A 17,233-nucleotide genomic window follows, 5' to 3' on the forward strand; every position below is an offset into this window, starting at 1 on the left:
AACATTGCCTCAAGATTCCCAGATTCACCAGCTGGACCGGAGAGGAGATTGACAACTGACCTTTGGACATGCTAGAATAATATTGGGAAATCCTTAATTGAAAACAAGGGCCAGTGGGGAGTGAGGGTGTAGTGCTTTTAATTTTTAGTGCTGACTTATATAATTGCTTTAGTGAGCAAGTGCCAGGTAACTTGAGTGCAATGTGATACAAGTAACTAAATGCAAAACGACAAACAGTAACTTTCTTTCAAGTGAAACAAGGAAATAAGTACAGTAAGCAATGCAGATATCACTAGTGATCCACAGAAGCTGAGAAGTTGCGTATTAGGTGAATTAGCTTCCAGGAAATAACAAGCAAACAAACAACAAGTATATAAACAAAGCTAGATTCAGTAGGCCTGGATCTAGTCTATGATAGAGCAAACAAGGTGAACCAATTTCAGTAAGATACAGTTCAAATATTCAGGCACTATAAACCTTTAACCAGAAAATTCCCAGCTCAGAAGGGCAGAGTCCAGCCTCTTCTCCCACAAGAGTGCAGTCCACGAACCTTCTTAATGTAAAATAACTGGCCTGAAGCCCAAGTGCCTAAACCAGAACTAATACACTTGGACACTGGGCTCTCAATCAGCAGTTCCCAACTTAGAAGGATGAAAGCTACCTGTCCTGCCACCACAGTGCTTGCCACAAACCTTCCTAATGTAAAACAACTGGTCTGAAGCCCAAGTGCTTAATCCAAAAGACTTGAATGATAGCTACACTTTAATCAAGTTACAACCAAGCAGTAATAAATACCATTGAATACTTTAGAGAATGTCTGGATTAGTGCTCAAGTTACACAAACAAAGCTAGATCCAGCAGGCCCGAATCCAGTCTATGCCACAGCAAACAAGGCGCACCAACTTCAGTAAGAAACAGTTCAGATATGCATGCACTATAAGCCTTTAACCAGAAATTCCCAGCTCAGAAGGGCAGAGTCCAGCCTCTCCTCCCACAAGAGTGCAGACCACGAACCCTCTTAATGTAAAATAACTGGCTTGAAAGCCCAAGTGCTTAAACCAGAATTAATACACTTTTAGAATAACAGACACTGAGCCCTCAATCAGCAGTTCTCAACCTAGAAGGATGTAAGCTACCTGTTCTGCCACAACAGTGCAGACCACAAACCTCTCAGTGCAAAACAACTAACTGGTCCGAAGCCCAAGTGTTTAAACCAAAAGGCTTAGAATGAGTTACACCAAGCAGTAATAAATACAATTGAGTATTTTAAGATGATGCAAAAGTAAAAAGAAGTAGGTAAAAACACAAGTACAGTAAAAGCAGATGAAATTTTTTTTTTTTTTTTTTTTTTTCTGAACAAGTGCTGAGATCAAAGAAACAGATTTGAGTGCTGAAACTAGAAAACTGGCTAGTTACAAGAAAAAAAAAAAAAACAAGCTAGAAGGCTTCCCTCAAACACAGAAGGGCTTGGGGGCTCAGAAGCCTACAAATAGTCTGTACCACTTAACAAGAAAGGCAGGAAATAAGCTTAATTTTTTTTTTTTTCTATTTCCCAGATGCTCTCTTTGTACACAGTAGGAGTGCCTGAAATCAGAATATGATCTCACTGCACTCAGTTGAGTGAGCAAATGAGATGGGCCCAGAGGCAGGCTGAGGCGGGCAGTTTCAATGCCACTAAGATTAACACCAAAACAAAAACAGGGCGGGTGGGTGGGAATAACTGAAGAGCAGAATAACCAGTTAAAAATTCCTTCAACACTCCTTCATACACAGTTTAAATCAATTTAAATACTGTATTTTTAAAAGTAAAAGTGCATAAAAAGGTACTTAAATTCTCTTAACGTCCAGTTGAATATAACCAAGTTCTTAGCTTGCCAAGCTGAAGTTTTAAAGCAGGAATTATTTCACATGCACCAGTTTAAATATGCAAGGACAGGAAATCACTGACTGTGGCTATCCCACACCTGTAATTACTAGCAAATAACAAAATTCAGCCAACACTAGCTTTTAGTTCAAGTTACTGAAGAGCAGAATAACCAGTTAAAAATTCCTTCAACACTCCTTCATACACAGTTTAAATCAATTTAAATACTGTATTTTTAAAAGTAAAAGTGCATAAAAGGTACTTAAATTCTCTTATACGTCCAGTTGAATATAACCAAGTTCTTAGCTTGCCAAGCTGAAGTTTTAAAGCAGGAATTATTTCACATGCACCAGTTTAAATATGCAAGGACAGGAAATCACTGACTGTGGCTACCCCACACCTGTAATTACTAGCAAATAACAAAATTCAGCCAACACTAGCTTTTAGTTCAAGTTACTGAAGAGCAGAATAACCAGTTAAAAATTCCTTCAACACTCCTTCATACACAGTTTAAATCAATTTAAATACTGTATTTTTGAAAGTAAAAGTGCATAAAAGGTACTTAAATTCTCTTATACGTCCAGTTGAATATAACCAAGTTCTTAGCTTGCCAAGCTGAAGTTTTAAAGCAGGAATTATTTCACATGCACCAGTTTAAATATGCAAGGACAGGAAATCACTGAACTGTGGCTACCCCCACACCTGTAATTACTAGCAAATAACAAAATTCAGCCAACACTAGCTTTTAGTTCAAGTTACTGAAGAGCAGAATAACCAGTTAAAAATTCCTTCAACACTCCTTCATACACAGTTTAAATCAATTTAAATACTGTATTTTTTAAAAGTAAAAGTGCATAAAAGGTACTTAAATTCTCTTATACGTCCAGTTGAATATAACCAAGTTCTTAGCTTGCCAAGCTGAAGTTTTAAAGCAGGAATTATTTCACATGCACCAGTTTAAATATGCAAGGACAGGAAATCACTGAACTGTGGCTACCCTCACACCTGTAATTACTAGCAAATAACAAAATTCAGCCAACACTAGCTTTTAGTTCAAGTTACTGAAGAGCAGAATAACCAGTTAAAAATTCCTTCAACACTCCTTCATACACAGTTTAAATCAATTTAAATACTGTATTTTTAAAAGTAAAAGTGCATAAAAGGTACTTAAATTCTCTTATACGTCCAGTTGAATATAACCAAGTTCTTAGCTTGCCAAGCTGAAGTTTTAAAGCAGGAATTATTTCACATGCACCAGTTTAAATATGCAAGGACAGGAAATCACTGACTGTGGCTACCCCCACACCTGTAATTACTAGCAAATAACAAAATTCAGCCAACACTAGCTTTTAGTTCAAGTTACTGAAGAGCAGAATAACCAGTTAAAAATTCCTTCAACACTCCTTCATACACAGTTTAAATCAATTTAAATACTGTATTTTTAAAAGTAAAAGTGCATAAAAGGTACTTAAATTCTCTTATACGTCCAGTTGAATATAACCAAGTTCTTAGCTTGCCAAGCTGAAGTTTTAAAGCAGGAATTATTTCACATGCACCAGTTTAAATATGCAAGGACAGGAAATCACTGAACTGTGGCTACCCCACACCTGTAATTACTAGCAAATAACAAAATTCAGCCAACACTAGCTTTTAGTTCAAGTTACTGAAGAGCAGAATAACCAGTTAAAAATTCCTTCAACACTCCTTCATACACAGTTTAAATCAATTTAAATACTGTATTTTTAAAAGTAAAAGTGCATAAAAGGTACTTAAATTCTCTTATACGTCCAGTTGAATATAACCAAGTTCTTAGCTTGCCAAGCTGAAGTTTTAAAGCAGGAATTATTTCACATGCACCAGTTTAAATATGCAAGGACAGGAAATCACTGAACTGTGGCTACCCCCACACCTGTAATTACTAGCAAATAACAAAATTCAGCCAACACTAGCTTTTAGTTCAAGTTACTGAAGAGCAGAATAACCAGTTAAAAATTCCTTCAACACTCCTTCATACACAGTTTAAATCAATTTAAATACTGTATTTTTAAAAGTAAAAGTGCATAAAAGGTACTTAAATTCTCTTATACGTCCAGTTGAATATAACCAAGTTCTTAGCTTGCCAAGCTGAAGTTTTAAAGCAGGAATTATTTCACATGCACCAGTTTAAATATGCAAGGACAGGAAATCACTGACTGTGGCTACCCCCACACCTGTAATTACTAGCAAATAACAAAATTCAGCCAACACTAGCTTTTAGTTCAAGTTACTGAAGAGCAGAATAACCAGTTAAAAATTCCTTCAACACTCCTTCATACACAGTTTAAATCAATTTAAATACTGTATTTTTAAAAGTAAAAGTGCATAAAAGGTACTTAAATTCTCTTATACGTCCAGTTGAATATAACCAAGTTCTTAGCTTGCCAAGCTGAAGTTTTAAAGCAGGAATTATTTCACATGCACCAGTTTAAATATGCAAGGACAGGAAATCACTGAACTGTGGCTACCCCCACACCTGTAATTACTAGCAAATAACAAAATTCAGCCAACACTAGCTTTTAGTTCAAGTTACTGAAGAGCAGAATAACCAGTTAAAAATTCCTTCAACACTCCTTCATACACAGTTTAAATCAATTTAAATACTGTATTTTTTAAAAGTAAAAGTGCATAAAAAGGTACTTAAATTCTCTTATACGTCCAGTTGAATATAACCAAGTTCTTAGCTTGCCAAGCTGAAGTTTTAAAGCAGGAATTATTTCACATGCACCAGTTTAAATATTCAAGGACAGGAAATCACTGAACTGTGGCTACCCCCACACCTGTAATTACTAGCAAATAACAAAATTCAGCCAACACTAGCTTTTAGTTCAAGTTACTGAAGAGCAGAATAAAGAGTTAAAAATTCCTTCAACACTCCTTCATACACAGTTTAAATCAATTTAAATACTGTATTTTTTAAAAGTAAAAGTGCATAAAAAGGTACTTAAATTCTCTTATACGTCCAGTTGAATATAACCAAGTTCTTAGCTTGCCAAGCTGAAGTTTTAAAGCAGGAATTATTTCACATGCACCAGTTTAAATATGCAAGGACAGGAAATCACTGACTGTGGCTACCCCCACACCTGTAATTACTAGCAAATAACAAAATTCAGCCAACACTAGCTTTTAGTTCAAGTTACTGAAGAGCAGAATAACCAGTTAAAAATTCCTTCAACACTCCTTCATACACAGTTTAAATCAATTTAAATACTGTATTTTTTAAAAGTAAAAGTGCATAAAAAGGTACTTAAATTCTCTTATACGTCCAGTTGAATATAACCAAGTTCTTAGCTTGCCAAGCTGAAGTTTTAAAGCAGGAATTATTTCACATGCACCAGTTTAAATATGCAAGGACAGGAAATCACTGAACTGTGGCTACCCCCACACCTGTAATTACTAGCAAATAACAAAATTCAGCCAACACTAGCTTTTAGTTCAAGTTACTGAAGAGCAGAATAACCAGTTAAAAATTCCTTCAACACTCCTTCATACACAGTTTAAATCAATTTAAATACTGTATTTTTAAAAGTAAAAGTGCATAAAAGGTACTTAAATTCTCTTATATGTCCAGTTGAATATAACCAAGTTCTTAGCTTGCCAAGCTGAAGTTTTAAAGCAGGAATTATTTCACATGCACCAGTTTAAATATGCAAGGACAGGAAATCACTGAACTGTGGCTACCCCACACCTGTAATTACTAGCAAATAACAAAATTCAGCCAACACTAGCTTTTAGTTCAAGTTACTGAAGAGCAGAATAACCAGTTAAAAATTCCTTCAACACTCCTTCATACACAGTTTAAATCAATTTAAATACTGTATTTTTAAAAGTAAAAGTGCATAAAAGGTACTTAAATTCTCTTATACGTCCAGTTGAATATAACCAAGTTCTTAGCTTGCCAAGCTGAAGTTTTAAAGCAGGAATTATTTCACATGCACCAGTTTAAATATGCAAGGACAGGAAATCACTGACTGTGGCTACCCCCACACCTGTAATTACTAGCAAATAACAAAATTCAGCCAACACTAGCTTTTAGTTCAAGTTACTGAAGAGCAGAATAACCAGTTAAAAATTCCTTCAACACTCCTTCATACACAGTTTAAATCAATTTAAATACTGTATTTTTTAAAAGTAAAAGTGCATAAAAAGGTACTTAAATTCTCTTATACGTCCAGTTGATACATATAAGTCAAGTGACTGTAGAAGCTGATATTGCTAGCATTCCTCTGTAAGATACTAATTTCCAGCCTCTGTGAAGCAGCATTGTTTGAGTGGCTAATCCCACATTCTCTTGCTTTTACGGGAGTGCTGGATTGTAGTCACTCATTCTGATTCCATCTTGTCATTCCTTCAGTGTCAGTATGCAACAATAACTTTAGGTCACTAGAGCAGCGTCATGTGACCTGTCATTGCATCAGTATGACAGCGTCAGTAGTTAGAAAAGAAGGGAACAATAAACCATGACTCACTGTGTTGTCATTCCTCTTATACTGGCATATGGTTACAAAAATATCAGACCTTGGAGCACCACTGTTTCTAGGCAGTTATAACATACGAATACAGATATGAAGAGGACACATGGAGAAAGAACAATTATGACTTGTTTAAGATGACTAGTCTTATAGGGAGAGGACGTGGAATCCTGATCGTTCTTCTAGCACCATGTGTTTATTACTTAGTTCCAGTTATTTGTTAACTTGGAAACTGAACATGTGCTCCCCTAGTTCTTTTCAGCCATGACCTGGTTCAAAAAAACAAGGGAATATGTAATATATGTAATATTATTCTAATGATGCCTCATATAGGATCATAGAATTATAAGAACTACAAGGCAACTGAGCTTTGTGACCATATACTGTATGTTGTCAGTACTCACCCTTAGACCGTACCTCCTTTTTTTGAGGAGAGTTCGGCCAGTCAAGCCAGGGGTGAATTTTTAAATACCTATCCATCGATCCAGTTCTCATTTTAAGGACGATGATAAATTACACTACTTTATTTGCAGGGGGAGTCAATTCCATAGGTGTACAATGCACTATGTTATGAATCCCTCCCTCCACCATGTTTTACTTATTTTCTGTGGAAACCTTAGATCCATGATGTATTCCACAGAAAATAAGGTCATGGCTAAAAAGAACAAGGGGAGCACATGTTCAGTTACCAAGTTAACAAATTCCTCATCTATTTTCTTGCATCTTATGGGGGTTGAATACAAATGATCATCTGAGATGGACTGTGCATATTTTTGCTTATTATCATTCTACCATGTCATAAAAGAATATCCTGTACTCTACCCATGCTACCAACAGCTTATATACACTCTATTGTATCATCACTCAGCCTAAAACATATCTAAAATATAGTACTTATATAAGGTAAAAGACACGTATAAACTGCACACACAAAATACACCAACACATAAAACCCCAGAACAACTCAGCCCACCTAAATAAAAATTTTATCTGAAAAGTAAAAATAAGTAAATAATTAAGTTAATAAATAAAATCAAAAATATAAGGAAATAACAAATAAATGAATGAATACAGACTGCTTAAATTCCCAGACTAAGAATTAAATACTTAAAGAATGAGATGCAAGAAAATAGATGAGGAATATATGTAGTCTGCTAGCACACTGGGTAGGGCTTAGTGTCTGTGGGTTTCCTGTATTCTTATTTATCAGATCCATCATAATTCTTTCCATAGCCTTGGATATGAGACTAGTCAGAATATGGGGCTGTAGTTCATAGGTCCATGGAAGGCCTCCTTTTGTGTAGTGAGATAACTGTTGCAGTCTTCCATTCTTTTGACACAAAACCTGTCTGGAGGCTATGGTTAAACAGAGATTCTAGTGAGCCTGACAAGTCATGTTTCATGCTATTCAGGAGGCATCCTGAGATATTATCAAGGCCCATCAAAGCTTTGTTCTTTGCCTTAGAGAGCGCAGTGAGGACTTGCTTCCTAGTGATGGTTGATGGAGAAATGGCAGAGGGTATTTCCCGGGGGTTGACTAGGGGTGATAAGGGGATAAAACTGAAGCTAAACTTATTGACCAGCAGATTTGCTATATCCTCTGGCTCTGTACAGGTGGTTCCATTCGCCATTAGTCTGGCACATTGTTGGGTGTTGCCTTTAAGATTATGGAAATGAACAAAGCTTACTGGTTGCCCTTAGCTTCAGAGGCTATTTTTACTTGTTGTTTAGACTGAGAACGTATTTTTTTACTTTGCTGAGCAATACGCTTCCTATTTTTGGACATGATTTTCTGACATTTGTTATACAACTTACTTATATTGGGATTCTACCAGGGTGGCTTGTTTTTGGAGGTTGTCCTATGTTTCTTTCAGGTAGGTACAGTTGCCTCTTTGCAGCTATTTATATGATTGTACAGGGTTTCCTATGAACAAATTTTGCATAAGCAGCTGTTTTCTCAGGGTTTGCGGGGGGGGGGGTGGAATTTTGCTAGATTGTCATTTAGTTAACTTTGATTTTTTTAAAATGTTCTGGATTAGCTGAGGTAACAGGCTTAATATTTATTTCATAGGAGACAGCCTCTGTGGATGACCTGAACAAAGAGGACATTACACTAGGGGATTGTATCATTCCCCCATGTTTGTAAGGATCAGGTCAATGATACTGCCACCAGTGAGCATGCAGACTAGCTGTTAGATAGTGTTTGTGTTAACAACGTCTAGAAATCTCTGGGCCTGCATGTTTGAGGTTATCTATGAGTCCCAGTTAATGATGGAATAGTTAAAGTCACCCATGAATATTCTGTTGAGTTGAATGGAGAATGTCTCCATTTCATTCATGTACATGGTGCAGGCTTCCAACATCATGGAAGCTGATGTATAGCTTGCAAGAAAATGGTATGGGACTTTGCTTATGTGCGGATGCGGAGAAGCTCAGATGTGTCATACTGATTGAACAGCCTTGAGGTGTGTTCATATTTGAATAAATTGTGACACCTCTAGATCCTCCTTGTGCAGTAGCTGGTCTAAATGTGTAGAAAGCATTATAGCCTTGCACTACCTGTGTGCTCTCTGCAGCTGTAAGCCAAGTCTTGGTAACTGCACAGATGTCTATCTTCAGGAAGAAGAGAGCTTCCAGGGAGTGAAGCTTCCTGTTCAGACTTCTCTTATCCTTAGTCAATTTTGATATGCCAGTAAGTTTATCAGGTTGGCACTGTTTAAAAAAAGGCACTATGGGGAATGACGAGGTTTTAGCCAATTTGAAAACTTAGGGAGGACAGGTGGTTTGTCTACTATATCCTCTCAGGTAGACAAATATTGTACCTCCTTGCAGTGACACCAAAAAACTAAGCCATTTATTAAAGTCAGTTATCTTCTGTTGATACTGTAGCATCATCCTTGGAGAAGGTAGAATGCTGCTCGGTGCTAGGTGAATCCCAGCCTGCAATGCATAGTCTGACAGCTCGATCATGTCTCTCTTCATACAGTCTGGAGAGGTATATCTCTGGTCATTTACACCCACATGGACTATGACTGAATAATATTGGTATTTGTGGTGCAATGACTTGACTGGTCTGGTGGATTCTAGCTCCTGACAAACAGCTGACTGTGACTCTTTGTTTTCTCACACTGGTAAGTGGGATGTGTGTGCCTCACAATAGAATTTCCTATGACTGAAGTATTATGTTGTGTGGTGGTTTGCCTTATGGGCTTAGAGGGCGTGAGATACGCATGATATTGCTGTATGTGTCTTAGAGTGCATTGTCTTATCAGTTCACTCTAGAGGTTGCAGAAGATGCTTGCTTTGTATGATACATCGGGCATGCCTTTGAGGTTTTTGAAGATTACATTTAATAGCCTCACCACATGTGAGTCTATGTGTCTGGTCTATTCTATGTGAAGTGGGCGTAGTGCGTGTGTTACTGACAACCTGTTTGGTGTTGTTTTTGCTGGTAAGTGACAGCAATGCCTCCAATGACTGTGTAACTGCATCTCGCTCATATTGCGCCAGTTTGCTTTAGAATATGATGGTTGCCAGTAAGCATTAGAGGATTGCTATACTACCTCAAGACACCCATATCTACTAAGCTGGCTGCAGACATAGCAGGAAAGTGCAAATCATTGCTTATAGATCCTTAATTTGTGCTTTATTACTTTTACAAAGTGCATCTTTGTATTGAAATAAATCTAGTTTGACTTTCATCCAATGAAAAATTATTTCATGTAGCAGCATTTCTCCTTTGTGATGCCTAAACATATTACAAATTTTACATAATTTTATTGACTTTTTTCTTCGATCTGCTAACATATCTTTGTCTAACCAAATATGTCTGGTAATTGCTAGAAGTGACTTGTGGATTTTATGTGACTTAACTTTACACAACTGAATGGGAATTATACATTAGTCACCTTTACATATTAAGCCTGGTATACATGAAAGTTCATCATAGTATTGCATTTGTACACAGCTGTATTTCTACTCTGATTTTGCATTATCCGATCACTCATTCAAAATTACATCTCATAAAAGTTGCATCTCCTTATCCTCTCTCCTACTAATTCCTAGCTCTTCCAGCTTCTCAGCTAACATAGGCAGCTGTGAGATAATATATCCAACTTCGAAATTCTTTTGCAGTAAATCTTCATAATTTTATATCGGATATATGCATTAGCTTATTTGATTTATACCAAATTTAAAAATTATATTTGTGCAAACTCAAAAATTATATTTGTGCAAACTCAAAAATTATATTTGTAAAAAGTGAAGAGAATTCTTTTGAAGCCTTGCTGGAAATTTGTGAAGATAGTTCATATATAAACTCTTGTTTCTAATTTAATGAACAAGAAAGAATTTTCTGGATAGAAGCTTGTGGTGGATACCAAGCAAGAAAGGATCCAACCTAACAGGAGTCCAGAGCATGCTATGGATGCATGGGACTGCATAGGTATGTTGGGAAGCTCATCCAAAGTGCATTTCAAGAGCTTGCATGTGTCCATTGCAAAATGCATGTCTGACATACTGCAGGGGTCCAGATGTCTGACTTATACTGGGGGTGTGGTTAGGTGCATCAAAACCCCCTTTTTCCTGAGCAGAATTATGGCTTTGACTTCCCCTACATTTACAAGTGGAACAGCCAGATGTACAGCACAGAGATTTCTGTGTGAGAATATGCATACGATACGTTGACACCTACAGTCCATTAGATATTTGCAATTTTTGATGTTTGATGAAACACTTAATAGGATTCCTCTTAGTAATTATGCACACTTCAGGTTTTCTTGAGAAATTGTACTAATTATTGGTGTAATATTCTGGAAGAAACAAGAGACTAATGTAACACTATTTCAGAAAACACAGTCTATCAGAATTCATTCTAGAGTTCTGTAAACAAGACACATTATTTTGTTTTAGATAAATAATGGTGACATTTTTGCTTGTCTTTGTTTACCGAGTTTAGTATTTTGTTTTCAGTAAATACTGTGGTGATAATTTTGCTTGTCTACTTTAAATGAAAAAAAAAAATGATTTCATTCACTTGGTCACAGTTACCGCCTTACCTGCTAGAACTCCTGCTGTGGATCCAATTACACTATGTAAGCAAATGATTGGAGAAGAGATAAACAGAGCAACAATGAAGATTCCTCCAGTCCAAGGGTTATCACAACCATATACCTGGCCAACTCCAACTGGTATAGCTCTGAGTAGCTGAAATATCAACAGCATAAACAGCATAAGAACACTGCAAATTAATATACACAAGCTTGTGCTTCTCTTAACTTAAAAAGTAATTTTAGACCTGTATATAGAGACATTTTGAACTGTGCTTATCTAAAAACAGTTTATTCGAATTTTTCATATGAGCGATATAATATTTTACAGTTAAACAGCGTAACTAAACATACACATAAGAAAGAGCATTTTTATATAAGAAATATTTACCTCCTTTAAGCATTAGATCTTATGAGGTTGAATGTTGTCATCTTTTTTTAGTGTTTCCAAATCATTTGTATGGTGTTTAACTCATTGCAAAAATGATAAACATACATCAACTCCCTATTTTACCCAGGGAGCACAACAATTATATCTCATTGGTTATGGAAGAACAGAAAATCATTAAACCCTGGTGGAGGCTAGGAGGAAAGATGGGCACAGTATACACCCTTCTCCCAACACCACTGTTTAAAGATTTAGAAGTATACTTTTATTTGCAGCACCTGCCATATTGACTTGTTAAAGCATTTGATTTTTCATTATTGATGAAATTGTACAAGAGATCATGGATTTACTACAAAGACTTACAGAATCTGATTCTTGACAACTATAAGTTTTGAACGTCATAGTAAGCACCCACTGCACTTCAGAAATCATTCTGTAAGGATTCAGGGCAGGCAGAAAGATTTAAGAATAGATTATACATATTGTCTAAGGGGAGTAGGTGCAAAGAGGTTCACATATGTATCAGATATTTAGAAAGTAAAGGATGGTATTCATAGAAGGGTACTTTAACAGAACCCAAACTTTTTAGATCAGAACTTTTCAGGATGTGCCTCAGGAGCAGATGGCATATCATATGTACTAGTGGGGAGGGAACACATTACATACAGTAAGATGACAGTGCACAGCTGTATATTGTCAGTTAGGAGTATCTTAGAATTCATGTTTTGACAAGCTCAAGGATGGTTCAACAATAGGTTTATGTATCTGGAGGCTGACAGTTACAATACAGTACTGATTGTTAGGCCATATGAAATAGTTTCTATGCGATGCTGCTAAATCCTGAGAGAGTGGAAACTATTCTATTATGTAATGACTGGCCATTAATATTCTAAAACAAGCACAATGATTGGCCTGCCAAATCAGCATGCCCGTTGTAAAGCTGAGAATATACCGAAGGAAAAAGGTCCGGTTGCCACGACTTTTTTGCATTGTTATATTCTGTAACTTTTATATATTTTTTTAACAGAAATACATAAATAAAATCACAAACCCAGACTCTGGACATACGAGAAAGACAGGATGGAGAAAATACTAGGAAAATCAGGTACGTTATTTAAAACTAAAGACACATACCTAATTTTCTGTGTATTTCCTCCATTCTGTCTCTGTCCTACCCCTAAACTGTTTGAAACCTTTTCTATTTAAAAAAAAAAGAAAAAAACAAAAAAAAAAAAGGAGCAATGGAGACCTTCTTTTCTCTGTTGCTTCCTTTCCAAAGCACTGCTGTACTGGGTAAGCATCAGAACACAAGTCCCATAAGCATGTGCAGTACATCAGAAAAAGTCCCAGGATACCGGAAAAATGTGGAAGAGTAGCACAGAGGCATTATACAAAGACTTTATTTAAGAAGTATTTTTTTCTTAAATAATGTCATTGTATAATAGCAATAACCCATGTTTGGGTATGGGCAATGCTGGATTTACCCACACCCAAACATGGGTTCTTGCTTAAGTAAGACATACACAGTTTGTATCACCAACATGTAGTACAAATCTCACAGTTCATTTGTTTTGAATACTGAATTTTCTCTGATGTGCAATTATTAGTGAAGATGAAAGAACAACAAGGGAAGATCTCACAAGAGTGATCTTGGTTGATCTGTCAAAACTACCTGAACTTTCACAAACCTGTATATTCATTTACCAATATTAAAATATTTCTCTCCATCCTTCTTTCCTCTAACACCAAAGATCCTTCTCACCCTTCTTGTCAGCATTTCAACACTAGAAAAATATGTTGTAATAAATGGCATTACTGCGTCATCACTGCCCCAGTCTCTCCTCCCTTACCCTTACCTTATTGCCCTTTACCCCCTGGTTTGAATTGTTGCACATCATCTCCCCTGTCTTGTAGAACTTTTCTCCCAGATTCATTTTTTACACTACTGCCTACCTAAATTCCCACTAAGCTGTATCCAAAGCCATCTTGTTGTCAACCACCACCAATGCACTCCTCCCACTCTTTCCAACAATTTTACCTGCCATTGATAAGACTCACCTGTCTTGCTCTTAATCCACTAAGTTATTTTCCCCAGCCATGCTACATGCATCTTAACAAATAATCAAATAATTTATCAAGGGTACCAGAACTTGTCAGAGATTTGGGATGCATGGCTAGGCTTAAAAAGGACTTTGGGGTCATAGCCTAGTAAACACCTCTGAACGTTTGAATCTATAAATAGACCTATAATTCACAGAATCTTCTGATCCTCCCCCTTTCCCTTGGGTAACCCCACCAGTATTGTCTCTATCCGCTCTGTTAAAGATTAACTACAATTTCCTGACAACCCCCCAAACCTTATTTAAAAATCCACTGAAAATGGGTCCACCCTGCTGCTTTTTCTCATTACCTTTACCTCCACCTCCACTACTGTTCTCCCCGCAAACCTTCATTTTACATGTATAAGTTCTCCCGTTCCCTCTCTTTACCTCATCTGCTTTTCTTCACTTCCCCTTACTTTCAATGTATACAGGCCCTCATATAATTTTAAATGTTCCTGTGCTAGCCCCTTTTTCCTATTTACCCTTCCTCCTTCCTTTTTTTACCCTAGGTGCAATCCTTACTTCCAAAACAAAAGTGTTGCCACTTCCTTCCCCTGACTCTGGTGTGCATCTCCTTCACCCAACTTTATCTACCACTGTTACGTCTCTTTGCTTCTAATCTTATAATGTAGTGCCTTGATTCTTATCTGCCTTTCCTCCTCCATTCTCAGTCATGTGTTTCATATCTTCCCTGCCCTTCCTACCAAACTCTGATCTGTCCCTTCCTTCTCCTTCTTATTGAGGCATGCTTTTTGCATTAGCCTACCATTCTACATTACTTTTAAATCACTCAAACCTCTCCTCAATTCCATAAAACACCTTCCCATTTCCTTTTACCTTTGGTTTCATTATACCCTTCAACCAAACCTCCACCTTCACACATTCTATCACTAAGAACTGCTTTCAGCTTTTCCAATCTTAGTCTCCAACAACACATGCATAATTCAAAAAGCAGCTTTCTTTATCATTGCAACTTCTCCTAAATTCTATTGTTTCATCATGATCCAGTCCTTTTTGATCATCACTAATGAAAATAAACTCCCTTCTGTCTCCCTTCATAGCTCTTATCCACCAGGTTCAATGAAAACTATATACCACACAGCTTCAGAGTCTGAGGTTAAATCTTAAGTTGTGGTGTCTGTGTATGTGAAGTTTTATATGTTGTCCTCATGTCTGTGAGGGTCCTCTCTATATACTTAGTTTTTTTTCCCCATTTTACCAAAACATCCTGGTTGATTTGTTGCTGTAAAGAAATGCTGTCCATATATAGTACATTTACATCTCCCCTTGTGGTCCAGGTTGTGGGTGAAAAGGGTCCAAGACAGACTTGTTTATGTATCTGGTAATCAAGTGAGTAAATTAACAAGAAAAATAAATTGTTTTGCTTCATGTAACCCATTTAACTGGAGATATTACTACATTATAATCCCAACATCTCCAGTTAAATGTAGTAATATCTCCAGTTAAATGGGTTACATGGAGATATTACTACATTATAATCCCAACATGGAGGTACCTTTCCATTTTTGTCTTGGTGAAACTTTCTAAAAAACAATAAAACAAAACTTAAAAATGCAAAATAAAATAAAAAAAACAAGAAAGAAAATAAAAAGAAACACTGAACACTAGCATATTATTCTTATTTACACCATCCCCCCAACCTTATGTACATATTCTAGCAATATCTGTCTGCCACTCTCGCTTCCCATCACCCTCGCAACTTTCTACACTATCTACTTCTGCATAACAATGACCACTTCACCTTTTCCCTCCATTCTTAACACAATTTCCTTCTAGTATTGTAGGCATCTAAAGTTTTTCTAGCTGTTGAAGCTTTAAGTTTATTTCCTGTAACTTAGCTGCCTCTGGTCCTGCACACTTCACTTTCCCCAAACTATGCTCGACTGGATTGTTTTACTGTGCCATGTTACTTGTAACAAATTTAACCTTTATCCTAACCCATTTGTTTTTTCTATCTCACTCCATTTTGTATAACCCTTTTGGAATGAGAGCTGGCCACTGACCAAAGGCAAACAAAACTGTGGAATAGTTTCCCCTCTCAAACCAGGCCAGATCAAATTGCATTGTGATTCTTTTAAAATAATGCATTTACTAACATCATTAAAATTTGGCACACCGTCAATTAAAGAATGCTTTATTACTTATGAGTATTAAAATTAGAGCTATCTGAAATCTCTAAACAGTGACTTGGTATAAACACTCAGCAAAATCAAAAGATGATATTTCAGTGTAACACTATAAAATGTAAAAATGGACCATTTATTATTTACTTCATTAAACAAATTCTTTGACGATGCTTTTTGTTCCAGGCTGGCAAGGATGTGAAGGCCATGTCCCTCTTACAGGATGGTGGAGAAATGGCCATGGTCCCTTACAGGATTGTGGAAAAACAAATACACAACTTGGAGCAGCCATTATGATCACCAAGCCACTATCTGGTAGTGGCCCACAATACTTGTGTGTCGAAGCATGCACTCATATGTGGAAGGCAATATGAGTCTCCATGGTGTCATTACCAAAAAGCCCTCTTTTTCAGGATGCCAGAAAAGGTGTGAAGGAACCTCATGGCTGCCTGAATGACAGTCCTTCTTGACAGCTGTTTCCCAGGCACTGGGTGGAACCACTGGTGCAGTGGGAAAAGTGGGATATGACTTGATGAAGGCCTGATGGCTGGAAAACACAGTAGCAAAAATCTCATTCATGAATCAGTTAATGAAGTTCATGTCTGCAAGTCTGGACTGTGCCATCAATCACTCAAGTAGTAATGTGAGACAGAGTAGTACGAACATCTGGCTACCCTCTAGTCAAGTGGATGAGGTTTCAGCTCACTGACTTACAGACACTGATGTTGAAGTCTCCCAAGGATGTTTTCAATAGAAATCTCTGTTGGTGCAATTTTTTGTATGCCCACCAGCAGTAATTACTTGTGTGTCTTTTCTTCATGGTTGTGTGACTAAGAGGTTAACATATTTAAGTAAGGGGTTGTTGTTGGGGAGGAAGTCACTCACATTGGGCTGGAAAAAGTGCTTTTTAATTTTTTTTTTAGTTTGGGATTCAGCTGTATTTTTTATGCATCTGAATGTAGCACTGTATTTGAATTTCAAGACTCTTCAATGCAAGTCCTGAAACTCAAAAAGTGAAATCCATGGAACATATAAGCAAAGTGCAAAGCTCACCTAAAAAGTGTTCTGCAGGGAGGGTAAGCCTCCCCACACACACACATATTGTGGGCATTTGCAGCTCCCACACCTCTGTTGCTCTGTTACTATATATATATATATATATATATATATATATATATA

General features: G+C 36.8%; 1 protein-coding gene across 3 annotated transcripts in view; it reads right to left on the reverse strand.

The window, feature by feature from the left end:
- Positions 1–17,233, reverse strand: part of LOC122807165 (urea transporter 2-like) — a 235,351-nt gene that overhangs the window by 14,247 nt on the left and 203,871 nt on the right. For all 3 annotated transcript variants that reach the window (XM_044078200.1, XM_044078209.1, XM_044078215.1), the window contains one exon: positions 11,430–11,577. In XM_044078200.1, the coding sequence (XP_043934135.1) occupies positions 11,430–11,577 (148 nt within the window). The remainder of the gene's footprint in view (positions 1–11,429; positions 11,578–17,233) is intronic.

Source organism: Protopterus annectens, chromosome 1.part1 (assembly GCF_019279795.1).
Source record: "Protopterus annectens isolate FY-2018-M chromosome 1.part1, PAN1.0, whole genome shotgun sequence".
NCBI classification, from domain to species: domain Eukaryota; kingdom Metazoa; phylum Chordata; order Ceratodontiformes; family Protopteridae; genus Protopterus; species Protopterus annectens.